The 21,840-nt window shown below is 39.9% G+C and overlaps 1 protein-coding gene and 1 long non-coding RNA gene across 2 annotated transcripts in view; one reads left to right on the top strand and one right to left on the bottom strand.

Moving 5' to 3' along the window:
* The first annotated feature begins 1,123 nt into the window (after positions 1-1,123).
* Positions 1,124-21,840, top strand: part of coro2aa (coronin 2Aa) — a 35,806-nt gene continuing 15,089 nt past the window's right edge. The window contains exon 1 of the mRNA XM_058065355.2: positions 1,124-1,310. Coding sequence (XP_057921338.2) covers positions 1,296-1,310 — 15 coding nt within the window. The 5' untranslated portion in view covers positions 1,124-1,295. The remainder of the gene's footprint in view (positions 1,311-21,840) is intronic.
* On the bottom strand, positions 7,186-21,280 carry LOC131122124 (uncharacterized). The gene is made up of 3 exons (XR_009128542.2): positions 21,123-21,280; positions 20,922-21,049; positions 7,186-7,334 (listed from the first exon to the last, which is right to left on the bottom strand). It is a non-coding gene; the product is annotated as an uncharacterized LOC131122124 (long non-coding RNA).

Here is a 21,840-nt window from a genome sequence, read left to right as displayed (position 1 = left end):
TATTATTTGTATATGGGTGTGACCTCAACAGGAGTGCAGTGACCGTTTGTTAACACTAGAGGGCGACAAACTCCCTCTTAAAACAAAATGCGTCGCCGTTGCAGTATTCTAAAAATACATGCCAGTAACTCTCATTGGGAAACATTACCTTAGCCTTATTGGGGGAGGGACCACTTTCACTGCGTTTTAGGAGTAATTTAATACCATTGTATTTGTAATACAATTATGTATGATTCTAGTGATGGATTCTAATTTTTTTAGCTTTAAAAATTCCAATATTAGTTCATATATTACCTTTTTTTATAAATATTTTTATGCTGGCTGTTTCACTCATTTCTCAAATTAACATAATATACTGTGTTAGTATTTGTTCTGCAAAATAAGTACACCTTGTCATTATTTGGAGAGCGTTTAACGTTTTTAAGATATTCATCACACAGAGATGCCTGAGGGTGGAATTGAACTTGAGGCTCCTAGCTGTGAGGCCTGTGCGCTAACCACTTGCACACCGTGCAGCCCGTTTTTAAGATATTAAACCAGTATTTTGATATTGACACATAATAAATAACATATATAACGTGTATATTGAGACTGAGTGGTTAGTGCGTAGGCCTCACAGCTAGGAGACCTAAGTTCGATTCCACCCTCGGCCATCTCTGCGTGGGTTTTCTCCCGGTTTCCTCCCATATTCTGAAAACATGCTAGGTTAATTGGCGACTCCAAATTGTCCATAGGTATGAATGTGAGTGTGAATGGTTGTTTGTCTATATGTGCCCTGTGATTGGTTGGCGGGCCACCAGTCCAGGGTGTACCCCGCCTCTCGCCAAAAGACAGCTGGGATAGGCTCCAGCACCCCGCAGGACCCTTGTTAGGATAAACATTAGAAAATGAATGAACATGTATATTGATTTATTTTAAGAAAGAAAGAAAATTTAAAAAAAATAAAAAAAAATTAAAATATATTTATTTTTAATTAGACAGCAGACAGGTTTAACTGCGAAAAATTGTTGACAACTGAATAAATAGTAAATACTATTTAAAATAAAACAGGATAGACGAAGCCTCCTGTTTAATCCCCCCCACCCCACCCCGCCTTCAACCCCTCCCTCCCTCCTTTCCTTCTTCCTTCCTCCTCCTCCTCATCCTGGAAGTGGGATCACTGAGCGGTAGGCACCGGTACAGAGCACCATGACACCGACTCTCTCCTAACTTGGACCCCCACGGCTGCTCCACAAGTCCTGGGGAGTAGAAGGGGAACACATCCACCTCCGCCTTCCAACACCACCCAGCGCCGTATGACCGCCACAAAGGTGAGCTCAGTCACGTCGGACATGACAAGTGATTTTGTTGTTCCCCGCGTGGGTGTGAGTGCTGGGGAGTGGTCTGCTCGAGACGACATGGAGGTGTTTGCACTTCCGGAAGGGGGATGCGACACGTGCACCTGCTAATGTTACTTTTTCAACGAATTCGGTAAAGTGGGCGATAATGTTAATGTTGGTATTGAACCGATGCTTGGTAAATACAGGTCCATATTTACCGATACAGTGGCGTATAAGTTGTATAAAATCATGAAATGATGTAATATTGCCTTACATTTGTTGACCATATTGTTACCACAGTAATTCTTCGGACATACACAAACAAAAACTCCCTTGTGAACAATTTAAGAACGTATGAATGTAATAATTCAAGACGGTGTGACAATATAAACAAAAAACGCAATGATTCCCTTTTATTAAACATTTTTTGGGAGACGCTGTCATTCAAATTCCTGTCAGACAGAACTAAAAAGTATTTTAGTAATTCTCATCAAGCTAGTTTTGCTAGCATCAATACAATACTGGAACTACCGTGTTTTAGTGATGCTATCAATATTTGGGACCCCGCCTTACATTTATATTTAATTAGCAAATATGCTAAAAAAAAATGTAATAATTCAAGACGGTCTGACAATATAAACAAAAATGCAATGATTCCCTTTTTATTAAACATTTTTTGGGAGAAGCTGTCATTCAAATTCCTGTCAGAACTGAAAAGTATCATTCTCATCAAGCTAGTTTTGCTAGCATCAATACAATACTGGAACTACCGTGTTTTAGTGATGCTATCAATATTTGGGACATTTATATTTAATTAGCAAATATGCTAAAAAAAAAAAAAAAACCTTAGACTCTCGTCTTTCATCGGAAAACATTAGTTTCTACTTTTCCCGATCAGCAGTAGAACATTGGTATGTTTCAGGAAAATATCAGTCCCCAACTATAAAAACCAAAAGACACATTTCAAGTATAATGTTCATTTTGAAGGGCTGCACGGCGGTTAAGTGGTTAGCGCGCTAACCAGGGTTCAATTCCACCCTCAGCCATCTCTGTATGGAGTTTGCATGTTCTCTCCGTGCATGCGTGGGTTTTTTTCCGGGTACTCCGGTTTCCTCCCACATTCCAAAAACATGCTAGGTTAATTGGCGACTCCAAATTGTCCATAGGTATGAATGTGAGTGTGAATGGTTGTTTGTCTATATGTGCCCTGTGATTGGCTGGCTGTGAGGCCTGCTTGCTAACCGCTTGAACACCGTGCAGCCCATTTTTAAGATATTAAGCCAGTATTTTGATATTGACACATAATAAATTACATATATAATGTGTATATTGAGACTGAGTGGTTAGTGCATAGGCCTCACAGCTTGGAGACCTGAGTTCGATTCCACCTTTGGTCATCTCTGCATGGGTTTTCTCCCGGTTTCCTCCCACATTCCAAAAACATGCTAGGTTAATTGGCGACTCCAAATTGTCCATAGGTATGAATGTGAGTGTGAATGGTTGTTTGTCTATATGTGCCCTGTGATTGGCTGGCCACCAGTCCACGGTGTACCCCGCCTCTTGCCCAAAGACAGCTGGGATAGGCTCCATCACCCCCCGCGACCCTCGTGAGGAAAAGCGATAGAAAATGAATGAATGACACAAATATTGTTTTTATTCTACTTTTTACTATACCAAAATAAACAGCACAAAAAGGAGTGGTGTTACATTAAAGTAACAATTTGTTTACAAATGGAACACCATGAACCTTTTACATTTGGAACCGAACCATTTGTCCCTTAACCTGATGTCTTATCAAACGCACTTCTGCCACCTTGTGGCCGATTTTATAGCTTAAAAGTGAAGTGTGAATGCATTAGTGGAGGGTTGCATCATCAGCTCTTTGTTCCTCTTATGGATAAAAGGCATTGCGTATTTTCTGGACTATAAGTCGCTTCGGAGTATAAGTCGCACAAGGCCAAAAATGCATAATTAGATTAAAAAAAAAACATACATAAGTCACATTTTTTGCGGGTAATTTATTTTCCAAACTACTTGACCAAAGTTCTAACAATAATAAAATAATCTGAATAGGTGTAAGATATGCTAACACAATGGTTATTCAGTTACACAAAAAATAAACAAACAGAAAATGTGTCCAGTGTTTATGTAACATAAACAATTTTTTCATTTATAAGTCGCTCTGGAGTATAAGTCGCAGGAACAGCCAACCTATGAAAAAAAGTGCGACTTACAGTCCGGAAAATATGGTAACATGTTTTTAGCAACTTGGGATGTCACCCCCTGTAGGCTGGAGGTTAGGGGAAAAAAAGGTTTTCATTTGTTTGTTAGTTTAAAAGTAAGCTAGCTAAAGTAAAGTGGAACCTCGGTTAGCATCCATTTTGGTTAGCATGTTTTTTGGTTAACATTTCAAATTTACACCACTAAGGAACTTAGTGGAAACTTGTGTGACTTATTTGGTCATTGGTGGACGAGTGGTTAGCGCGCAGGTCACACAGATAGGAGACCCGAGTTTGATTCCACTCTCGGGCCATCTCTGTGTGGAGTTTGCATGTTCTCTGTGTGCATGCGTGGGTTTTCTCCGGGTACTCCGGTTTCCTCCCACATTCCAAAAAAAACATGCTAGGTTAATTAGCGACTCAAAATTGTCCATAGGTATGAATGTGAGTGTGAATGGTTGTTTGTCTATATGTGCCCTGTGATTGGCTGGCCACCAGTCCAGGGTGTATGAATGAAAACGTGTGGGTTCAGATGGAACGGCTGCTAATGAAAGTTTCATACATAATTGTCATTGAAAAATGTTTGAACTACTAGCGGATCGGATCAATATAAATGTTTGCTTTCACTTTAAAACAACTTGCACCGCCAGTTCATCCAATGGTCCTGTTCAGTGATGACACGCCATTCTTTCCTCCCTGCAGGGGTGAGTTGTTGTCAATGAGACCACCAGTGGAGCAGATGGTTGAGAGCCATTGTGCGTCCCTCACTCTTGTTTTTGGGCCGACATAAACAAACTTAAAACAAAAGAAGGAGCAGTTTGAGCGTGTAATGACCCGAGTCTAATGCGCATGGAGAGCCACAGCGGTGGGAGACGCCCACTTGGCCCCCCACTATTCATATATTTTGGTACTTTTGAGGTTGTTTTCTGATACTGGTTGATATCATAAGGGAGTACCATGAGTGCATTCTGGAGCAAGGGTATTTTTTAAATGCATTTTCATCTCGATGTGCACCAAAATGTAATATTTTCCAGAGTCAAGTTGTACTATAAAATCCTTAACTGTGAGGTAAAATGTAGGGCATATGAAGTATTCCACAAAAAAGGGTTTCAGGTATTTCCAAAAATATATAAATCCTAAATTTAAAAAGTTAATATTGTATTGTCATCACTGAGAGTGCTTCCAGCTGTTTTTGTGATGCTAAATGCTAAAATTACCATTCATTCATTTTCTACCGCTTTTCCTCACGAGGGTCGCGGGGGGTGCTGGAGCCTATTCCAGCTGTCTTCGAGCGAGAGGCAGGGTACACCCTGGACTGGTGGCCAGCCAATCACAGGGCACATATAGACAAACAACCATTCACACTCACATTCATACCTATGGACAATTTGGAGTGGCCAATTAACCTAGCATGTTTTTGGAATGTGGGAGGAAACCGGAGTACCCGGAGAAAACCCACGCATGCACGGGGAGAACATGCAAACTCCACACAGAGATGGCCGAGGGTGGAATCGAACCCTGGTCCTCCTAGCTGTGAGGTCTGCGGGCTAACCACTCGAACGCCGTGCCGCCCGCTAAAATGACCAGTTATTATAAATTACTGTTATTATAGTTCTATTGTAACTAGCAGTTGTCTATATGTGCCCTGTGATTGGAACTGCGGTTAAGCTCCGAATTGTGTGACTGAATGTTCTTGGGGGTGTTTGACTTATACAGGTTCTGCTGTATTACATTTGATATATTTTACATTATTGGGAGGTGTACCGGTATTAAACTTACTTTAATTATACCTTTAGCCTTTTATGTGTTATGCTCAAATTTTTTTTTTGTCTTTTTTTGCCCTTTTGCTTGATGTTTTTCGACCAATATTGCTCATATTTTATACTTGTGTGCTTGTCAGTCCACCGATTTTGACAATTTGTACCCTTTAATGCAGGGGTCTCAAACACGCGGCCCACGGGCCACACTAGTTTGAGGCCCCCCGCCTTAATATGAAAGTTTAATGTTAGTGCGGTCCGCGCAAGTTTGATATGGATGCTGTATGGTATCATGTACCCAGAAAAAATTATTACGTTTGATTAATGTTCATGTTAAAGGTTAAATAACTGTTAATAGTTATCCTCCCTATCCGTGTGGAAGTGGTAAGTTTTTGGCTATTTAAGTTTAAAAGAAATAACTTGAAGGCTACCGTTTAGGTCGCTAGCTCTCTAGTTTGCGAGTTAGCATGTGTCTCAAGACGTTTCAGTTGCGCAATATGTTGTAAATAAAAAGAGTATAAATGTGACTATAGTCGTGTTTTGTCATGTCTACAGGGCTCTAATAATGCTTTGTTCATTTTAATCTGAAAAAATAATTTGTCTACCCACCAACTATATGTGGTTTCTTAAGTTTTTATTATTTGCCGTTTTATTATTATTATATTTATTTATTTATTACTGATTGATTGATTTTCTTTATTCTTGATTTATTTATTTTTCATTTTATTTTGTGTAAAAAAATAAAAAGTAAGATATTTGAGAACAGTGGAATGTTTTATCAGAGCTTTTCTTGTTTTTTAAGTTTTTTTAAATTTTTTTGTTTTTAATAGATGCGTTTTTTTTTGTTTTTTTTAAACCTGATGCGGCCCAGTCTCACCCAAACCCTAGCTCCAGTGGCCCCCAAGTAAATTGAGTTTGAGACCCCTGCTTTAATGTGTTGACTTCCACAAAGAAACGCATACAGTCATGTTTTTGACTGTCGGGAGTGTGTAGAGGTGGGCTTCTTCGACATTTCTTACCACATGAGTCATAGGTTGGACAGCATAGGAGCATGTCGGCTATGTGTTAACAGCCTGATGGATAAGGCGCCGCGAGATACCGGTGCGGCTTTTATGACACCCCCTTCACATGCAAGCACACAAGTAGACGTCGCTGCTCATTGCGCTACTAAAGCACGTCTGCGTGTTTACTTCCTGTCCACTTCGGACACGAGGAGATGGAGTGTCAGCCATGAGTGTTCCACTTTGGAAACATGTTGACAGAGACACATGTAGAAAGACTGCTTACTGTCGGAGAGAGTAACATCTCAACACTTAGAAATCCAACATGTCTGCACCGGCCTTCTTAAATAACTGAGTGAAGATCGACTAACATGTTGAAACCGATGCCTCCGAAGGTTAAAAAGGAGTCGCACAAAAGTTTTCAGTTCATTTCCTATTGTTACCATTGAAGGGGGCTCAATATATCCTTACCTCTACCATATGGCTTTTTTTTTTTTAGGGCGGAGCTAGACAAACTGCTGCCTGTGGATTGGTCAGCAGAAAATTGTCACTTCTGTGCTGCACTAACCCCTTTCACACAGCCTAAGCCGGCTTTTTCCAGACACCACAGGTGAAAAATAGCAAGGCACGGAGTAGTGCAACGAAATCATCCCGGCATTTTTCCACCATCAGAAGTAATAAGATTACTTTTTTCTGACAAGACTGACAATCCCATTTAAAAAAAAAAAAAAAAAAAAAAAAAAAAAAGCCGTTTTTGTCTGGCTGTGTAAAAGGGTGGAGTTGTATACATATTTAATGACAGCAGGATGTTAAGAACATGTCACCTGACCTCTGGACTTCCTGTCACAAAGTGGCTCATACGTCTTTTTAAAAAAAAAAAATATTTATTTTTATTTTTAATAAAAAAGCCGCACCTTTCTGTCTGTCTGCACCGCCTCCCGGTTATCATACGAGGTCGTTTGCGACATGACAGCTGTGCAACTGTTGGCAGGATTATCTGCCGCCGGTCCCACGTGCCGCCCACAGGGAAAGGATTACCTAAAATAATAAATAAATAAGTAAATAGAGAGTGTGTGTGTGTGTGTGTGTGTGTGTGTGTGTGTGTGGATTTGCTCAATGTCAAGAGCTCTCACACAAGGCAGAAAAGAGCACCATAATCGGATCAGTGAGCAATATCAGATAGAAGGACGCTGCCTGTCAGAATGCTGGAGGAAAGACCAGTTTCTTGTTGGTCCTTTTTCTGCAATGTTTTTACCCTAGCACCGTTTTGCTACTGCAACCACAAAAAACATTATCTTAAAAATAAATAAAAATCCTCACATTTTGTCATTTAAAATTCATACTAAATATTTAAAAGTATTATATATATATTTATAAATATTAAAAAAATTTTTGCCTGAATAAAATATAATTTTTGAATGAAAATAACTTCAGTCTAAAAACAGTAGAAGGTTTACTCAATTTTTATTATCTAAAATGTATACCAAATAAAAAGATGATAAAATTTTAAATGTACACAAAAATAATAATTAAAAGTACAGATTTTAACAACACAGATACATTTTTTTTAGCATGTTTTACCTTCTAAATTTGATGTAGAAATGATAATTTAAATAAATGGATGGGTAGGTATGTCTTTTTTATATATTTTTTTATTTAAAAATTAACATTTAAAAAAAGGATATGCCACAAAATATTAACAAAATATTAAAAATTAATGATTTTATTTTTTAAATAAACCTATGATAAAATAATTTGTTCTTACAACTGACCTGGGAGGTTTTTTTTGCCATCTAAAATTAAATACAAAATTTCCCTTCCATACTTGTTGTTACTATGAAAAATGTATTAGTATTAAATTGTAAAGTATTAATCAATATTTTAATTGAGTCAAAATAAGTATAAAACAATCTACATTGTCCCTTTTTTAAATGTACAGAAAAACCAACCATTTAGATATATTTTTTTGAAATAAAAATATTCCTTAGTCATTTTAACAAATCTATAATTAATATATATATACATATTATTTTTAGAATTTTTTTGGGGCAGTCCTAAAATGATTATTAAATAACACAATGATAACTGTTTATTTTCTGTATTTTTTACGGCCATTTAAAAATCAATATTTTAATTGAGTCAAAATAAGTATAAAACGATCTAAATTGTCCCCTTTTTAAATGTACAGAAAAACCAACCATTTATATATTTTTTGAAATAAAAATATTCCGTAGTGTCCGTAGTTCGTAGTTTAACAAATCTATCATTAATATATATATATATATATATATATATAATTTTTAGAATTTTTTTGGGCAGTATTTTGTGAGTCCTAAAATGATTATTAAATAACACAATGATAACTGTCTATTTTCTGTATTTTTTACGGCCATTTAAAATAAATTATAATAAAAGTAATGAATAATAATAAAAAATGAAAATGTTTTATTAATTTTTCACAATATTCAAATAGAGCTTTCACTTTCATTATTTATTTAAGGTTTCCCTGATGTGTTTTTTTTTTAATCGTCTTAAGGCCGAGGTGAAGCAGATGTCGTAGCGGGGTCTCTGTCATTATTGATGAGGAAAAAAGACAAGATGGCTGCCTCGGCTTTTGTTCAACATGTTGATTTAATATGTGCATCTTATGCTTGTACCTCACGAAAAAGGTGAATTTATCAGCTTTCAAACACCTCTCTCTTATTCCTTAATGTTCACCTTCAATTTGGCCATATAGTATTAGCTATTTTAGCTATATTTTACTATTAGCGTAAAAATGGAGACTCATTATGTGGTGAATGTCAAACTTGTCTCAGTAATTATACTGAATTATACTGAAATGTGATGATTTGTTGTGAAAGTGTTTTATGATTGTAGAATTTGTCAAATTAGCAAATGTTTACACAGTTAGTGTGCTGCTAGCTTGTGGCAATGCTTCGCTAATGCTAAGAAGCGCTACGCCTCACCTGGCGAACAGAGTAGCCGTGTTTTGGTCAATGCTAACAAGTAGAACAGCCATGTTGTTTGTAACGTGAGCAAAACTGTACATGATTCAGCTTTGTTTGATTTTTTTTGTCTTTTATTGTATCATGGAAGCGCGTTAGCTGCTCTTCCTGTGTGGTGAGTATTACTATAGCATTAATGCAGTTAGCTAATGGAGGAGATCTGATTAGCGGCGGCCTCTCGTTTGGCCCCCGTCGACGGCGACTTGTGTGTTGTTTACAAGCGAGGCTGAGCCAAGGTGAAGACGATGAGCTTAAGCCTGCCTTGAGCCGCAGAAAGTGAAACTCACCATGACAACAGTTGCTATGGTTAGCATGGCTAGCAGGTGAAGCTTACCTGGTTCAAATGTGAAGGATGCTTGTTTTGTAATTAATATTTTTGGCTTTTTTTTTTCTTGCTGCAAGCTCATCCATGCATTTTCTATGCCACTTGTCCTCACTAGGGTCACATGGGCATGTTGGAGCCTATCCTAGCTAACTTTGAGCGAGAGGCGGGGTGCACCCTGGACTGGTTGCCAGCCAATTTCAGTTTCCGCTGCAAGCATATAGATCTTTTTCATTGGGTTTTTTCTCCCCCTGTGTGTTAAGTAATATTTTATATATATATATATTCATTAATTTTCTACCGCTTATCCTCACGAGGGTCGCGGGGGGTGCTGGAGCCTATCCTAGCAGACTTTGAGCAAGAGGTGGCGTACACCCTGGACTGGTTGCCAGCCAATTTCAGTTTCCCCTGCAAGCATATAGATCCTTTTCATTGGGTTTTTTCTCCCCCTGCATGTTGATACGTAATATTAAATAATAATATTTATATAAGTGTGTAATTTTAGGCTGTGACACCCCTGGTTGTCTCTTGACTTGGTTGTAATGAATACAAACTAAAGACACCCTACTAGTGCTGCTCGTAATAATCAGGTATCCCATCAATGTTAACATGTATTTAAGTCTTACTTGACTTAAATGCTTATATTGAGGATTAAGTGGTACACTATCATCTAAATTAATATAATTTTAAATTAATTTTCTGAAATGGGCGGCACGGCGGTTGTGTGGTCAGAGCGAAGACCTCACAGATAGGAGACCAGGGTTCAATTCCACTCTCGGCCATCTCTGTGTGGAGTTTGCATGTTCTTCCCGTGCATGCGTGGGTTTTCTCCGGGTACTCCGGTTTCCTCCCACATTCTAAAAACATGCTAGGTTAATTGGCGACTCCAAATTGTCCATAGGTATGAATGTGAGTGTGAATGGTTGTTTGTCTATATGTGCCCTGTGATTGGCTGGCCACCAGTCCAGGGTGTACCCCGCCTCTCGCCCGAAGACGAGGGTCGCCCCGCGACCCTCGTGAGGAAAAGCGGTAGAAAATGAATGAATGAATTTTCTAAAATGTAAATTAAAATAATCATTTAAAAAAACCTCTATTACCGATCTTGTCGCCAGCTTCCAAGGACAGCGATGGCGTGAGAGCCTGCAACCAAAAATTGTGTCCCTGCACGTACAACATACAGTATATTTGTATGAATCACGCGTGAGGAACGGTTCTGGCGCTGCGCAGGCACACTAACATGTGACTCACCTAGCTTACGCCAGGTAACAAGAGATGAGGTCATGGCTGACACGGTGTATTTTAGCTGTCAAAATGATGAAATGTGGCTCCTTGTTTGGGGGCAAGGATGAAAAAAAAAATGACATCAGCAAGAAAGTTTGCAAATTCTTTGGCAAGGGAATGGAATATGGTGGAACGTCATGATGACAGGGCAGATAAAAGCCAATCAGACTGAGCTATGACATCGCTACTATGAAGGATAATGCAGTAATATGGAAGCGGCATGATTGGAAACACAAACCTTGCAAAACAACCTACCTTGGTGTTCACAGTGTCGGAGAGTCAGTAATGCTGGAATTGATCAACTTGAAGCATTTCCCACATCAACCCAGGTAGATGGTCGGACTTGTCTGCACCCTAAATCACTCACAATCGCTCTACGTTAGTTTCCCTCCTGTCGTATCACTACACACTGTCGCCACAGTGTTTGCGCGAGGATATTGTTTACATGTGCCGATTAAGTTTTCACTAAGTTCCTTACTAGAAGAAGTCGTGGTGTAAATTTTAAATGTTAACCAAAAAACATGCTAATCGAGGTTCCACTTTATGTACTTTAGCTAGCTTACTTTCAAACTAACAAACAAATGAAAAAAATAGCTTTTTTTCCCTAACCTCCAGCCTATAGGGGGCGACATCCCAAGTTGCTAAAAACATGTTACCGTATTTTCCGGACTATAAGTCGCACTTTTTTTCATAGGTTGGCTGTTCCTGCGACTTAGGTTAAATAACTGTTAATAGTTATCCTCCCTATCCGTGTGGAAGTGGTAAGTTTTTGGCTATTTAAGTTTAAAGGAAATAACTTGAAGGCTACCGTTTAGGTCGCTAGCTCTCCAGTTTGCGAGTTAGCATGTGTCTCAAGACCCTGCAGTTGTGCAATATGTTGTAAATAAAAAGAGTATAAATGTGACTATAGTCATGTTTTGTCATGTCTACAGGGCTCTAACAATACTTTGTTAATTTTAATCTGAAAAAATTTGTCTACCCACCAACTATATGTGGGTTTTTAATTTTTAATTATTTGCCGTTTTATTATTATTATATTTATTTTACTGATTGATTGATATTCTTTATTCTTGATCTTATTTTGTGTAGAAAAATAAAAATGAAGATATTGGAGAACAGTGGAATGTTTTATCAGAGCTTTTCTTGTAGAAAATCAGAACCAAAGCAAAGTTTATTCATTTTTTTGTTTTTAATAAATGCGTTTTTCTGATGCGGCCCCGACCCTAGCTCCAGTGGCCCCCAGGTAAATTGAGTTTGAGACCCCTGCTCCTAGCTCAAAACGACTCTGGCATGCAAATAGGGGTTGAAAACATGGCGTTAGCGCCGTAGCTTGTCTTTGTCAAGTGTCAAGTTAGCAAAGTGAATCTGTTGAGAAGGCGTGTCCCCTTCATTTGTGTAGAAACGCACCATGCAAATGACGGCAAACAGCTTGCCTATGCTTTTGCCTCCTGCGCTAGCATAGGAATAATCGTTTGTTCTCATAAATTCATCTGTGTGTGCACATCGGCTCTGAGTGTTTACCGACCTGTTGTGTACGTGAATGGAACTACCCTGTTAGCTCAGCGGCTCACGTTTTTGCAAATAAAGGCCCAGACTGACACAAAAGCCCTGAGACCAGGTGTTTTTGCAGTCAAAACACAGTCAGACGGCTAATCAGCAATGTCAACTCCATGTCCGGAAGGTCAGCTCGGTACCGTAGTGTGTTCTCGCAGCTAGCTAGCGATTACAGTCTGCTGGGATGTGTGATTAGAGAGCAAGCGTCTTTCTTGCTAGCTTTTAGCACTCATGCCCTGTTCTTATTGATCATTAGCATCCGTGCACTCAGACGCACACTTAATAATAGTATCGCCAAATGAAAGGAAGTGCTCTTTGCTAGTTTGCGTAGACTTCTCTGAAAGCAAAACTACATTAGAAGGCTGCGCTTGTGTCCAACTGTTCACAAGAGTTAGCCTTGTTGTAGTGCCTTATTAGTATTTCTTAGCTAGTGGGCTACTTCCTGGTTCAAGGAGGAAGTGGATAAAAAATATTTTTTTAAGTGACATTTTACCGGTTGTCTGTGTTTGTGAATCAAAATTATTCTAAGTGACGAATGAGGGGATGGTTCTATTATAAAGTGAATTCAACAAAAGTGAATAAAACCTGTAGCTCTGTATTTTTATTTTGTTAGTTACCATCTTCTCCTACGTCTGGCAGGGAGTCTGTATTGCTGTACTTAAAAAAAGTGATGTTAAACCAGGAGGTGTTCGCTTTTTGTGCAACAGCGATTGATCCACCCGTTTGACCCATGAAGGCCACCGCAGGTCCTCATATCGACCAATCAGATCACACTCTGCTAGCTCTCCTAATTTCTCAGGCTAATGGCCTATTACGTAATGTTTCTCTTTGACTAGCGGCCATCATGAACGCCGTCTGTGTGGCCAAAACTGAGCAAAGAGGATGTGGTGGGGTGTTTGCTGAATATGTGGCCCGGCATCGTTGTTGTCCCTAAAAAGTGACCTTATTTTCCCGGGAAATTTTCCGTAGTTCAAATGTCATAAGTTATTTGTCGTGGCCCGCCACTGACAAATTTAGATGCCACAGATTGATTTGGCACTATATATATATATTTTATTTTATATTTGGCATATATTTTCCATTGTTGAAATGTCATAAGTTATTTGTCATGGCCCGCCACTGACAAATTTAGATGCCACAGATTGATTTGGCACTATATATATATATTTTTTTAGATTTGGCATCTATTTTCCATTGTTCAAATGTCATAAGTTATTTGTCGTGGCCCGCCACTGACAAATTTAGATGCCACAGATTGATTTGGCACTATATATATATATTTTATTTTATATTTGGCATATATTTTCCATTGTTCAAATGTCATAAGTTATTTGTCGTGGCCCGCCACTGACAAATTTAGATGCCACAGATTGATTTGGCACTATATATATATATTTTATTTTATATTTGGCATATATTTTCCATTGTTCAAATGTCATAAGTTATTTGTCGTGGCCCGCCACTGACAAATTTAGATGCCACAGATTTATTTGGCACTATATATATATATTTTTATATTTGGCACTTGTTTGCCCTGAGTCTTTTGTTTGTTTCTTTTGGCTTTTTCCTGATTACGGAGTCGCCACAGCTGATCTTTTTTTGATCTGCATACTGATTTTCGGCTTGATACATTATAACGAGACTGTCTATGTCGCTTGTCATTACAATTCCGTAAAGTAGATGGCATTGTAACTGTGGTTCTTAAGAAAAACCTCATACACTCTTAACACAACTGACATTATAAAGCATCTGTTCATTTATAAACAGTAGTCCCTCATTTATCACTGTTAGTCAGTTCCAGACCCAACCATGATAAGTGAATTTCTAATTTATAAGTGGAATATTTTTGTAGTTGGAGCATAGAATACCTGTTTAGGACCTTCTAAATACACTTATTATTCCCAGACATTCACGGGCCACATCTGGCCCCCGTGCCTTGAGTTTGACACCTAGTTGACAATGAAATTCAGTGAAATTCTCATCTTTACCTCAGCTTAACAACAATTAATAAACTCATAACGACTGAAGATACTTGAGTGCATTTGTGCTCCGACTTGCTTTTTATTTGTTTTATATTCTGCATGTCCGAATCTGACATAAAGAGAGTTGAGCAACAAGGACGGCTGATTTCCACATGCACTGAGGAATCCTGATTGAGCAAACTGGCGAGGAGTGGGAGCGGCCAAATATACCTGCTCCCTCCCCTAGTGTGGGGAGTGTGCACACTCCTTGCTTGTTCACACATGCACTTGCCTTCATGCTGCACATACACCATCTCTTCTCTTCTGCTGTGTAGTTATTAGTCACCGTGCTGGAGATAAACTCAATGTTCTTTTTTTTTTTTTCCCCCTCTCCCCATCCCAGAGACACAACAGTTTGTCCCTCACGGATCCTACCCGCTGACCCCCCCCCCTTTCCAGTGACGAGGCACTTTGGTCAGGGTGAGTGATCAACTCCCTTTCATGTCCTGATGTGACAGGTCAGTGTGTGGAATTTGGCAGTCAGTATTGATCGTTTATTCGAGTGCAGGTTTCACCCCCCCCCCAGGGGTTTGAGTCAAACTCTGGACACAGATGGGACGCAATTATGTCATCCCGGCTTTTGTAGCCTAAGTCCTAAAAACTGACCTTCTTTTTAATGTCCTGGTTGCTCCAACTTCTAACATAAGTACAGTATAAAGCTTCTGTCTGTTTAAGTTCAAATGAACCTCAAGCGTCGCCACGACAATGACATCATCCGCTGGCCTTTTTTTGTCGAGCCACTAATGGCCACTTTTGCTAGCGTCCACCCTTTTTCAAGATGTGATTTGTGGCCTGTTTGACGACTTACCTCCGTTTTCTCGTGTCAATACACAGCACGGACCGGGCGTGTTGATTAATTTCGGCTCATATGAGTGGTGTTGTGATTTGGTGACTTATTTACTTGTTCCTTTTACACAGAACCCAATCACATTACGGTGCTATTACCTTAAAAATGGTGGGAAAATGTCAGCCCCCTTTTAACACTGACATTCCGCAAAATTGGCACGTCATCAAAGTAGTAATACAAAATGTAACATTTATTTATGTAATTTGTACCTTTTGCACAGAAGAAGAACACACAACAGGGTCCTGCCCCTGTTCCAGTGCTAGTACACTGTAGAGTGGTGGTGGGCTTTGCTAATAATCTAAGAAAGCTATTCCACTCTGCACACCGACAGTGGGCAATATAATATATCACCTATAGTATTTCATCAAATGCTGGAACATCAAAAGTTGAACACAAGCCATTCTAAGATGTTGGTTCATTAATGGTTAATTCATTTACTTCCACCCTCCAGACCTAAAGGGGGCAGCATATTACCTCACCAGTCATAGGAAATGATGAACCGTGGAACCACGAAATGTCCAACATAATCTTAATCTAAACTAATCAGTTCATTCAAGTGAAAAAAGAAGTTAAAGACTATGAATGCTACTAACCAGACCAACAGGGGGCAGCATAGTACCTCACCTTTTATAAGACAACATGTATAGTGGAGCATCTTAATGTCGAACACAATCTTTCTGGGAATGCCTGTTGACATCCTATTTGTTCGTATTTTGAGCAGTTACCCACTATGAATTCCACGCTCCAGATCATCAGTGGGCAGCGTAATATACTGTATTTATGACCTATTGGTAAGAAACAATATACAGTGGGTCTGCTATCGTGCAACACACATCCGTTCAACCAACACAATTGGTGGATGACGCTCGTATGCATCATCAGTGCACGCACACAGACGCCCCGTTAATCCAGGCTGAAAAAGTAGTAGTTAGTATGGTCAGATTTTTTCAAATGCCCGCAAGGCATGCTGGGTAGTCCAGCTCCAACGGCAAACTAAGAATAATAATATTAGATATCAGGAGTATGTTTGTTCCTCAACACATTTTGCAATCAAGCAAATGTTGGGAGAAAGAGTACCACAAGATACCCAGCATGCCTTGCGGAGGGAATATATGGGTGTGTTTTTGTTTTTTTTTTGCATTTTGTATTGTGCGTAGATATTTATTTCTATGCCCAAATGATGCAGTCGGTAGGTTACTTTGTCAGAAGGTTGCAGGCTACAGATTGCATCCGACTATTTTGGCGACTCAAGTGTGCCACACTAGCACTGAAAATCTTGTTGCCGGCTAAAGTTTGGATGTTAAAGGTCTAAAAAAAATAAATAAATAATAATTTGACAGCTGGGATAGGCTCCAGCACGTGGTATAGCGGTACAGAAAATGAATGAATGAATGAATTTGGAAATGCCCGGTGTGGTGGATGTGGCCCATGGGCCACAGTTTGCCCACCCCTGACCTACACGGACCCAATCAGTACGACACAAACACGTACTTGTTTGGTCTGCAACATATCAGAAAAGAGTCAAAAAGTGTCAATCACTGATTTCCAAAGCCAAAGCTGATGCGTGTGAATATCTTGTTTTGTCTAAAACCAAAAGTTAATAGTTCTGCTTTAGTGGCTCACTAAGGGAATTTGAGAGGCAGAAATCAGACAATATTTACATTTATAGATAAAAAAAAACTAATAATCGAATACCAAAATTGTATTGAATTGTTGCCACTCTAGAATTGACTCAATAAACACTTACCGGTATAACACAATTCTACGCCATTTTAAATTGAATACACTCACATTGTACTTGGTGTTTAGCTGTAAAAGCCACAATACTAAAGTCCACGTGTAGTTTCACTGTGTGTTGACATGTGCCAATCATGCTGTCTGCACCCTGCCCAACTCCCTCCCTCCTGTATATGTTACTCATTAAATCCATCTGTCTGTTCTTGAAACCTGTAAAACACACCACACAACTGTAAAGGACTTATCTATGCACAGATAAAGGTGGGTGCAACAAGTTATTCATTGATGAGCAAGGGCTGAAACCATTCTCCATGAAGAAGCTTTTACATGCTAACACTTTTTTTCCTGTTCAAAACATTTGCAAATGTGGTATAATTTGTGTTCATGATGCTTGTTTATGCTGTCAGATCAAAACATCGCCAGTTAATTGCCTGGCATGCACATGACAGCATTTATTTGGAGTTTTTGCAGTTCGGTTATGAAACTGGGGCAAAAATTTTACATTTTTTCCAATTGTCATACATACCAAATACATACCAAACACCAAAAATCGCTGTAACAGCACTTATTTACTTGTTCCTTTTGCACAGAACCCAGTCACATTACGGTGCTATTACCTTAAAAATGGTGGAAAAATGTTGCAAAATTGGCACATCATCAAAGTACATACCTAGCACCTTTTTATAAAATTGCCGTAACAGCACTTATTTACTTGTTCCTTTTACACAGAACCCAGTCACATTACGGTGCTTACGGAAAAATGTCAGCCCCCTTTTAACGCTGACATTCCGCAAAATTGGCACGTCATCAAAGTTGTAACACAAAATGTAACATTTATTTATGTAATTTGTACCTTTTGCACAGAAGCCAACACACAGCAGGGTCCTGCCCTGCATGTGATGGGCGATACCAGATATTTTGAATGGACACTTTTTTGGCATTTTTTGGCATTTTTTTTGTGTCTTTTGATCATGAAGGTCAAATTTTGAACTCAAATTACTTATCAAAACTGACAAAAGATTTCGGTATAAAAAAAAAAGTTGCACAGCGTAAAAATGTAGTAATTTGCGTGGATCAATAAGGAACGCCCACCCTCGGCCATCTCTGTGTGGAGTTTGCATGTTCTCCCCGTGCATGCTTGTTTTTTTTCTCCGGGTATTCCGGTTTCCTCCCACATTCCAAAAACATGCCAGGTTCATTGGCGACTCCAAATTGTCCATAGGTATGAATGTGAGTGTGAATGGTTGTTTGTCTATATGCGCCCTGTGATTGGCTGGCCACCAGTCCAGGGTGTACCCCGCCTCTTGCCCGAAGACAGCTGGGATAGGCTCCAGCACTCCCCGCAACCCTTGTGACGAAAAAGCGGCAGAAAATGAATGAATAAGGAACGCAGAGACTTGTGTTGTAACTCTTTTAGCTAGTAAAGTACTACAGGGGCAACTGCTGATGACGTCATAGCAATGACTTCCGTTTCCTGTTTCCAGTTCATAGCATGCTTATGAACACAGTTGGACTCACTGCGGTGTACTGCGTCACCGTATTGTACGCCAACTGAGAAATACCCGTGAAACAAGGCACATTTTTTTAGCCGTAAACCAAAAAATACGCTACCCAAGGTTCCACCGTACCAGTTTGTTTAGAGTACATTAATCCCTCGTTTATCATGGTTAACTGCTCCAGGCTCGACAGAGTTAGCGCATAGAAAACCTGTTTAGAGCTCTGTAGACGGGAAATAACACTTTGATAGTCACTTTTAAACTCCTGTTATTCTTTGTTTACATGTGAGACATGTGAGACGATCAATACAGATCAATACAAATAGTATTAAAAATGCCAACTTTTCTATGCAGGGTGAAATGGGCCGTAGAGTCATTGACTGTGACAAGCGTTTGGATTACATGTGTAGCTTTTATCCAATTAGAAAAGGTCAAGACTGTAGAAGTAGGATTAACGCGTCTCGGCACCTAATGACCTTCACGTGACCCTCTCTCGCTCTCTCTCCCCTCGCCAACTCATCCTGGCACGAACATGGCTCCACGTTTTGAGACCTTTCCCCCCACCCTTTCACCCGTGCGTCCACCTTGGAAGTAGGTGACACGGTGGCAGAAATCCCCGCTGTGATCCTATTACACAGAAGAGAGCTGTCATCTGTGTATGACACGCCTCTACACACTGCGGTTTCACTTGCAGAGACGCACTGTCGCACTTTCGCCGGGGTGGAAAGGAAGTTTTGGATTATTAAGTCGCTGTTGTTCGGATAGACGTCCTGGCAGACAATTGGATTGAGGTATTGATGGATTCTTATGTTGACATCTCTGCTAAACTTTGAACTGCGGCGCAAAGAGAGGAGTGGTCGCCTTCCTTGCTGTACAGTATGTTCCATAGATGCACAAGAACAAATACACACAGTCTCTGTTTTATCAGCAACTAAAATAAGCCAAATGTGGTCAAAAATAGTCCCGTAAATGGATACATCAAGGAATTATGCTGTCAGTGTGGTCGTTTTGATCAGCTGCAAACTGCGTGGTTAAAAATAGACACTTTTTGTGTGTGATTTCATCATTCACTACCGCCTGGATGTCAGACAGGACGCTCAATGCTACGTAGCTGCTGAAACAGCCAAGCTTCTCTAGCCGGATTTTCCATTTATGCTATCATATACAAATGCAGTCATGGAAAAAATTATTAGACAAGCCTTATTATTAGTTCATTCATTCATTTTCTACCGCTTACACTCACGAGGGTCGCGGGGGTGCTGGAGCGAGAGGCGGGGTACACCCTGGACTGGTCGCCAGCCAATCACAGTGCACATATAGACAAACAACCATTCACACTCACATTCATACCTATGGACAATTTGGAGTCGCCAATTAACCTAGCATGTTTTTGGAATGTGGGAGGAAACCGGAGTACCCGGAGAAAACCCATGCATGCACGGGGAGAACATGCACTCTCCACACAGAGATGGCCGAGGGTGGAATTGAACCCTGGTCTCGTAGCTGTGAGGTCTGCACGCTAACCACTCGACCGCCGTGCCGCCTTGAATCAAAATTCATTCATTCATTTTCTACTGCTTTTTCCTCACGAGGATAGCAGGGGTGCTGGAGCCTATCCCAGCTGTCTTCGAGCGAGAGGCAGGGTACACCCTGGACTGGTGGCCAGCCAATCACAGGGCACATATAGACAAACAACCATTCACACTCACATTCATACCTATGGACAATTTGGAGTCACCAATTAACCTAGCATGTTTTTGGAATGTGGGAGGAAACCGGAGTACCCGGAGAAAACCCACGCATGCACGGGGAGAACATGCATCCGGATACATAGTAATATAAGGATGCCTGGAACGTATTGACGATAGTAGAACTCGGTTTCTAACTTTTTTTTTTTAATACAAATACCCGTGTGTATGCGGGCGGAGGCTCAATAATCCTGATGCCAAGATGTGCTTGGCGTCTTAGCTTTCTACCACCTTGGCAGCCTCTCTGCTCTTGTAAGCCTGTGCTGTTGATTATAAGAGCCAAGCGCCGCAACAGATGATTGCAGGGAATCTTCCTGAGCTTTGCCGAGTTTTGCCCGTAAAGCAGTTTCTTGTGTTTTGTGAGTGGCGTCAGTCACCTTGTTGACTTTTGGGTATATTCAAATAATGGTGTTGCCTTGGTGGTGTTACTGTCTACTGGAGCAGTTGGTATCTCTTATTACAAGACTTAAAAACCCAACAAGTTACTTCCAGTCAAGCTCCACAAAGGACTGCATGGAAGACATGGTTTCAATGTTCCTGTGTGGATATAAAGCTATGGCTGCATTGGGTTCCCACGTGTTACAATATGTTAACACGGTGAGGATGCTTCTTACCTGCAGGGCTTAAAGAATAGTGTGGGTGTGAGCGAACAAAAAAATTCCTGTGTCTTCAATGGTGGCCTCAGGGCAGAAACGGAGAAGTGGAGCCACATAATCCTCACTCTTGCTACTGCACCAAAGATCTTTTAATCACAAGAAAGAGATTTTTTGATTTAGCAGTTGAAAGAAAAAGGATCGCAGATACGTAGATGTTACCTGGCCTGTCTCCTGGTATCTCTTCCACGCTCTTGATGTGTTTCACTAATTCTGTGGGTTGCTAAAACGCCACCATTTCTTTTCCCTGGCAAAGGAAAAGAAAGCACTCCTGTCGCATAGAAGATCTTGGGTGAGCATTTTTGGTGGCTTAAAAACAGCAGAGGTTTCCTGTCATAAAGAGGATCTTTGATTACTTTTGTTGTTGGTGCTTAGAAACAGCAAAGTTTCCCTTTCATATAAAGGATCTTTTACTTGTGCTATTGCACCAGGTCCTTGAAAGCAGCAGCACACTCTTGTCATATAGATGATCTTTGACTGGCGTTTTCTCAGGACATTCTTAAAAACATGTGCTCCTGTCATACTGTATAGAAAATCTTTGATTATATTTGAAGTTGGTGCTCTCCTGTTTAATAGAGGATCTTTGACTTTTTGCAGGCAGTCCTTAAAAACAGCAACTTGATCCTTGACAAACATTTTTGCGGTAGGATCTTTGATTATCTTAGCAGCTAGTCATTCTCAACTGGTATGGCTGCAGGACACACCATCACCCTTCAATTGACAAGTGGTGACCCAAATTGTGGAAAATGTTCAACATAATCTTCTGAAATATCTTATTTATTTAAAGGGGACCTATTATGCTCATTTTTCGGCCCTTTGTATTGAGTTGTGGACTCCTATAGAGCAGCTACATGCATATAACCAGCACAGAAGGTTTTCT

Source organism: Doryrhamphus excisus, linkage group LG9, assembly GCF_037039965.1.
Source record: "Doryrhamphus excisus strain RoL-2023G ecotype Guam linkage group LG9, RoL_Dexc_Guam_v1.1, whole genome shotgun sequence".
Lineage (NCBI taxonomy): Eukaryota > Metazoa > Chordata > Actinopteri > Syngnathiformes > Syngnathidae > Doryrhamphus > Doryrhamphus excisus.
Note: the sequence above shows the minus strand (reverse complement) of the source record. Positions and strands in the feature narration are given on the sequence as shown.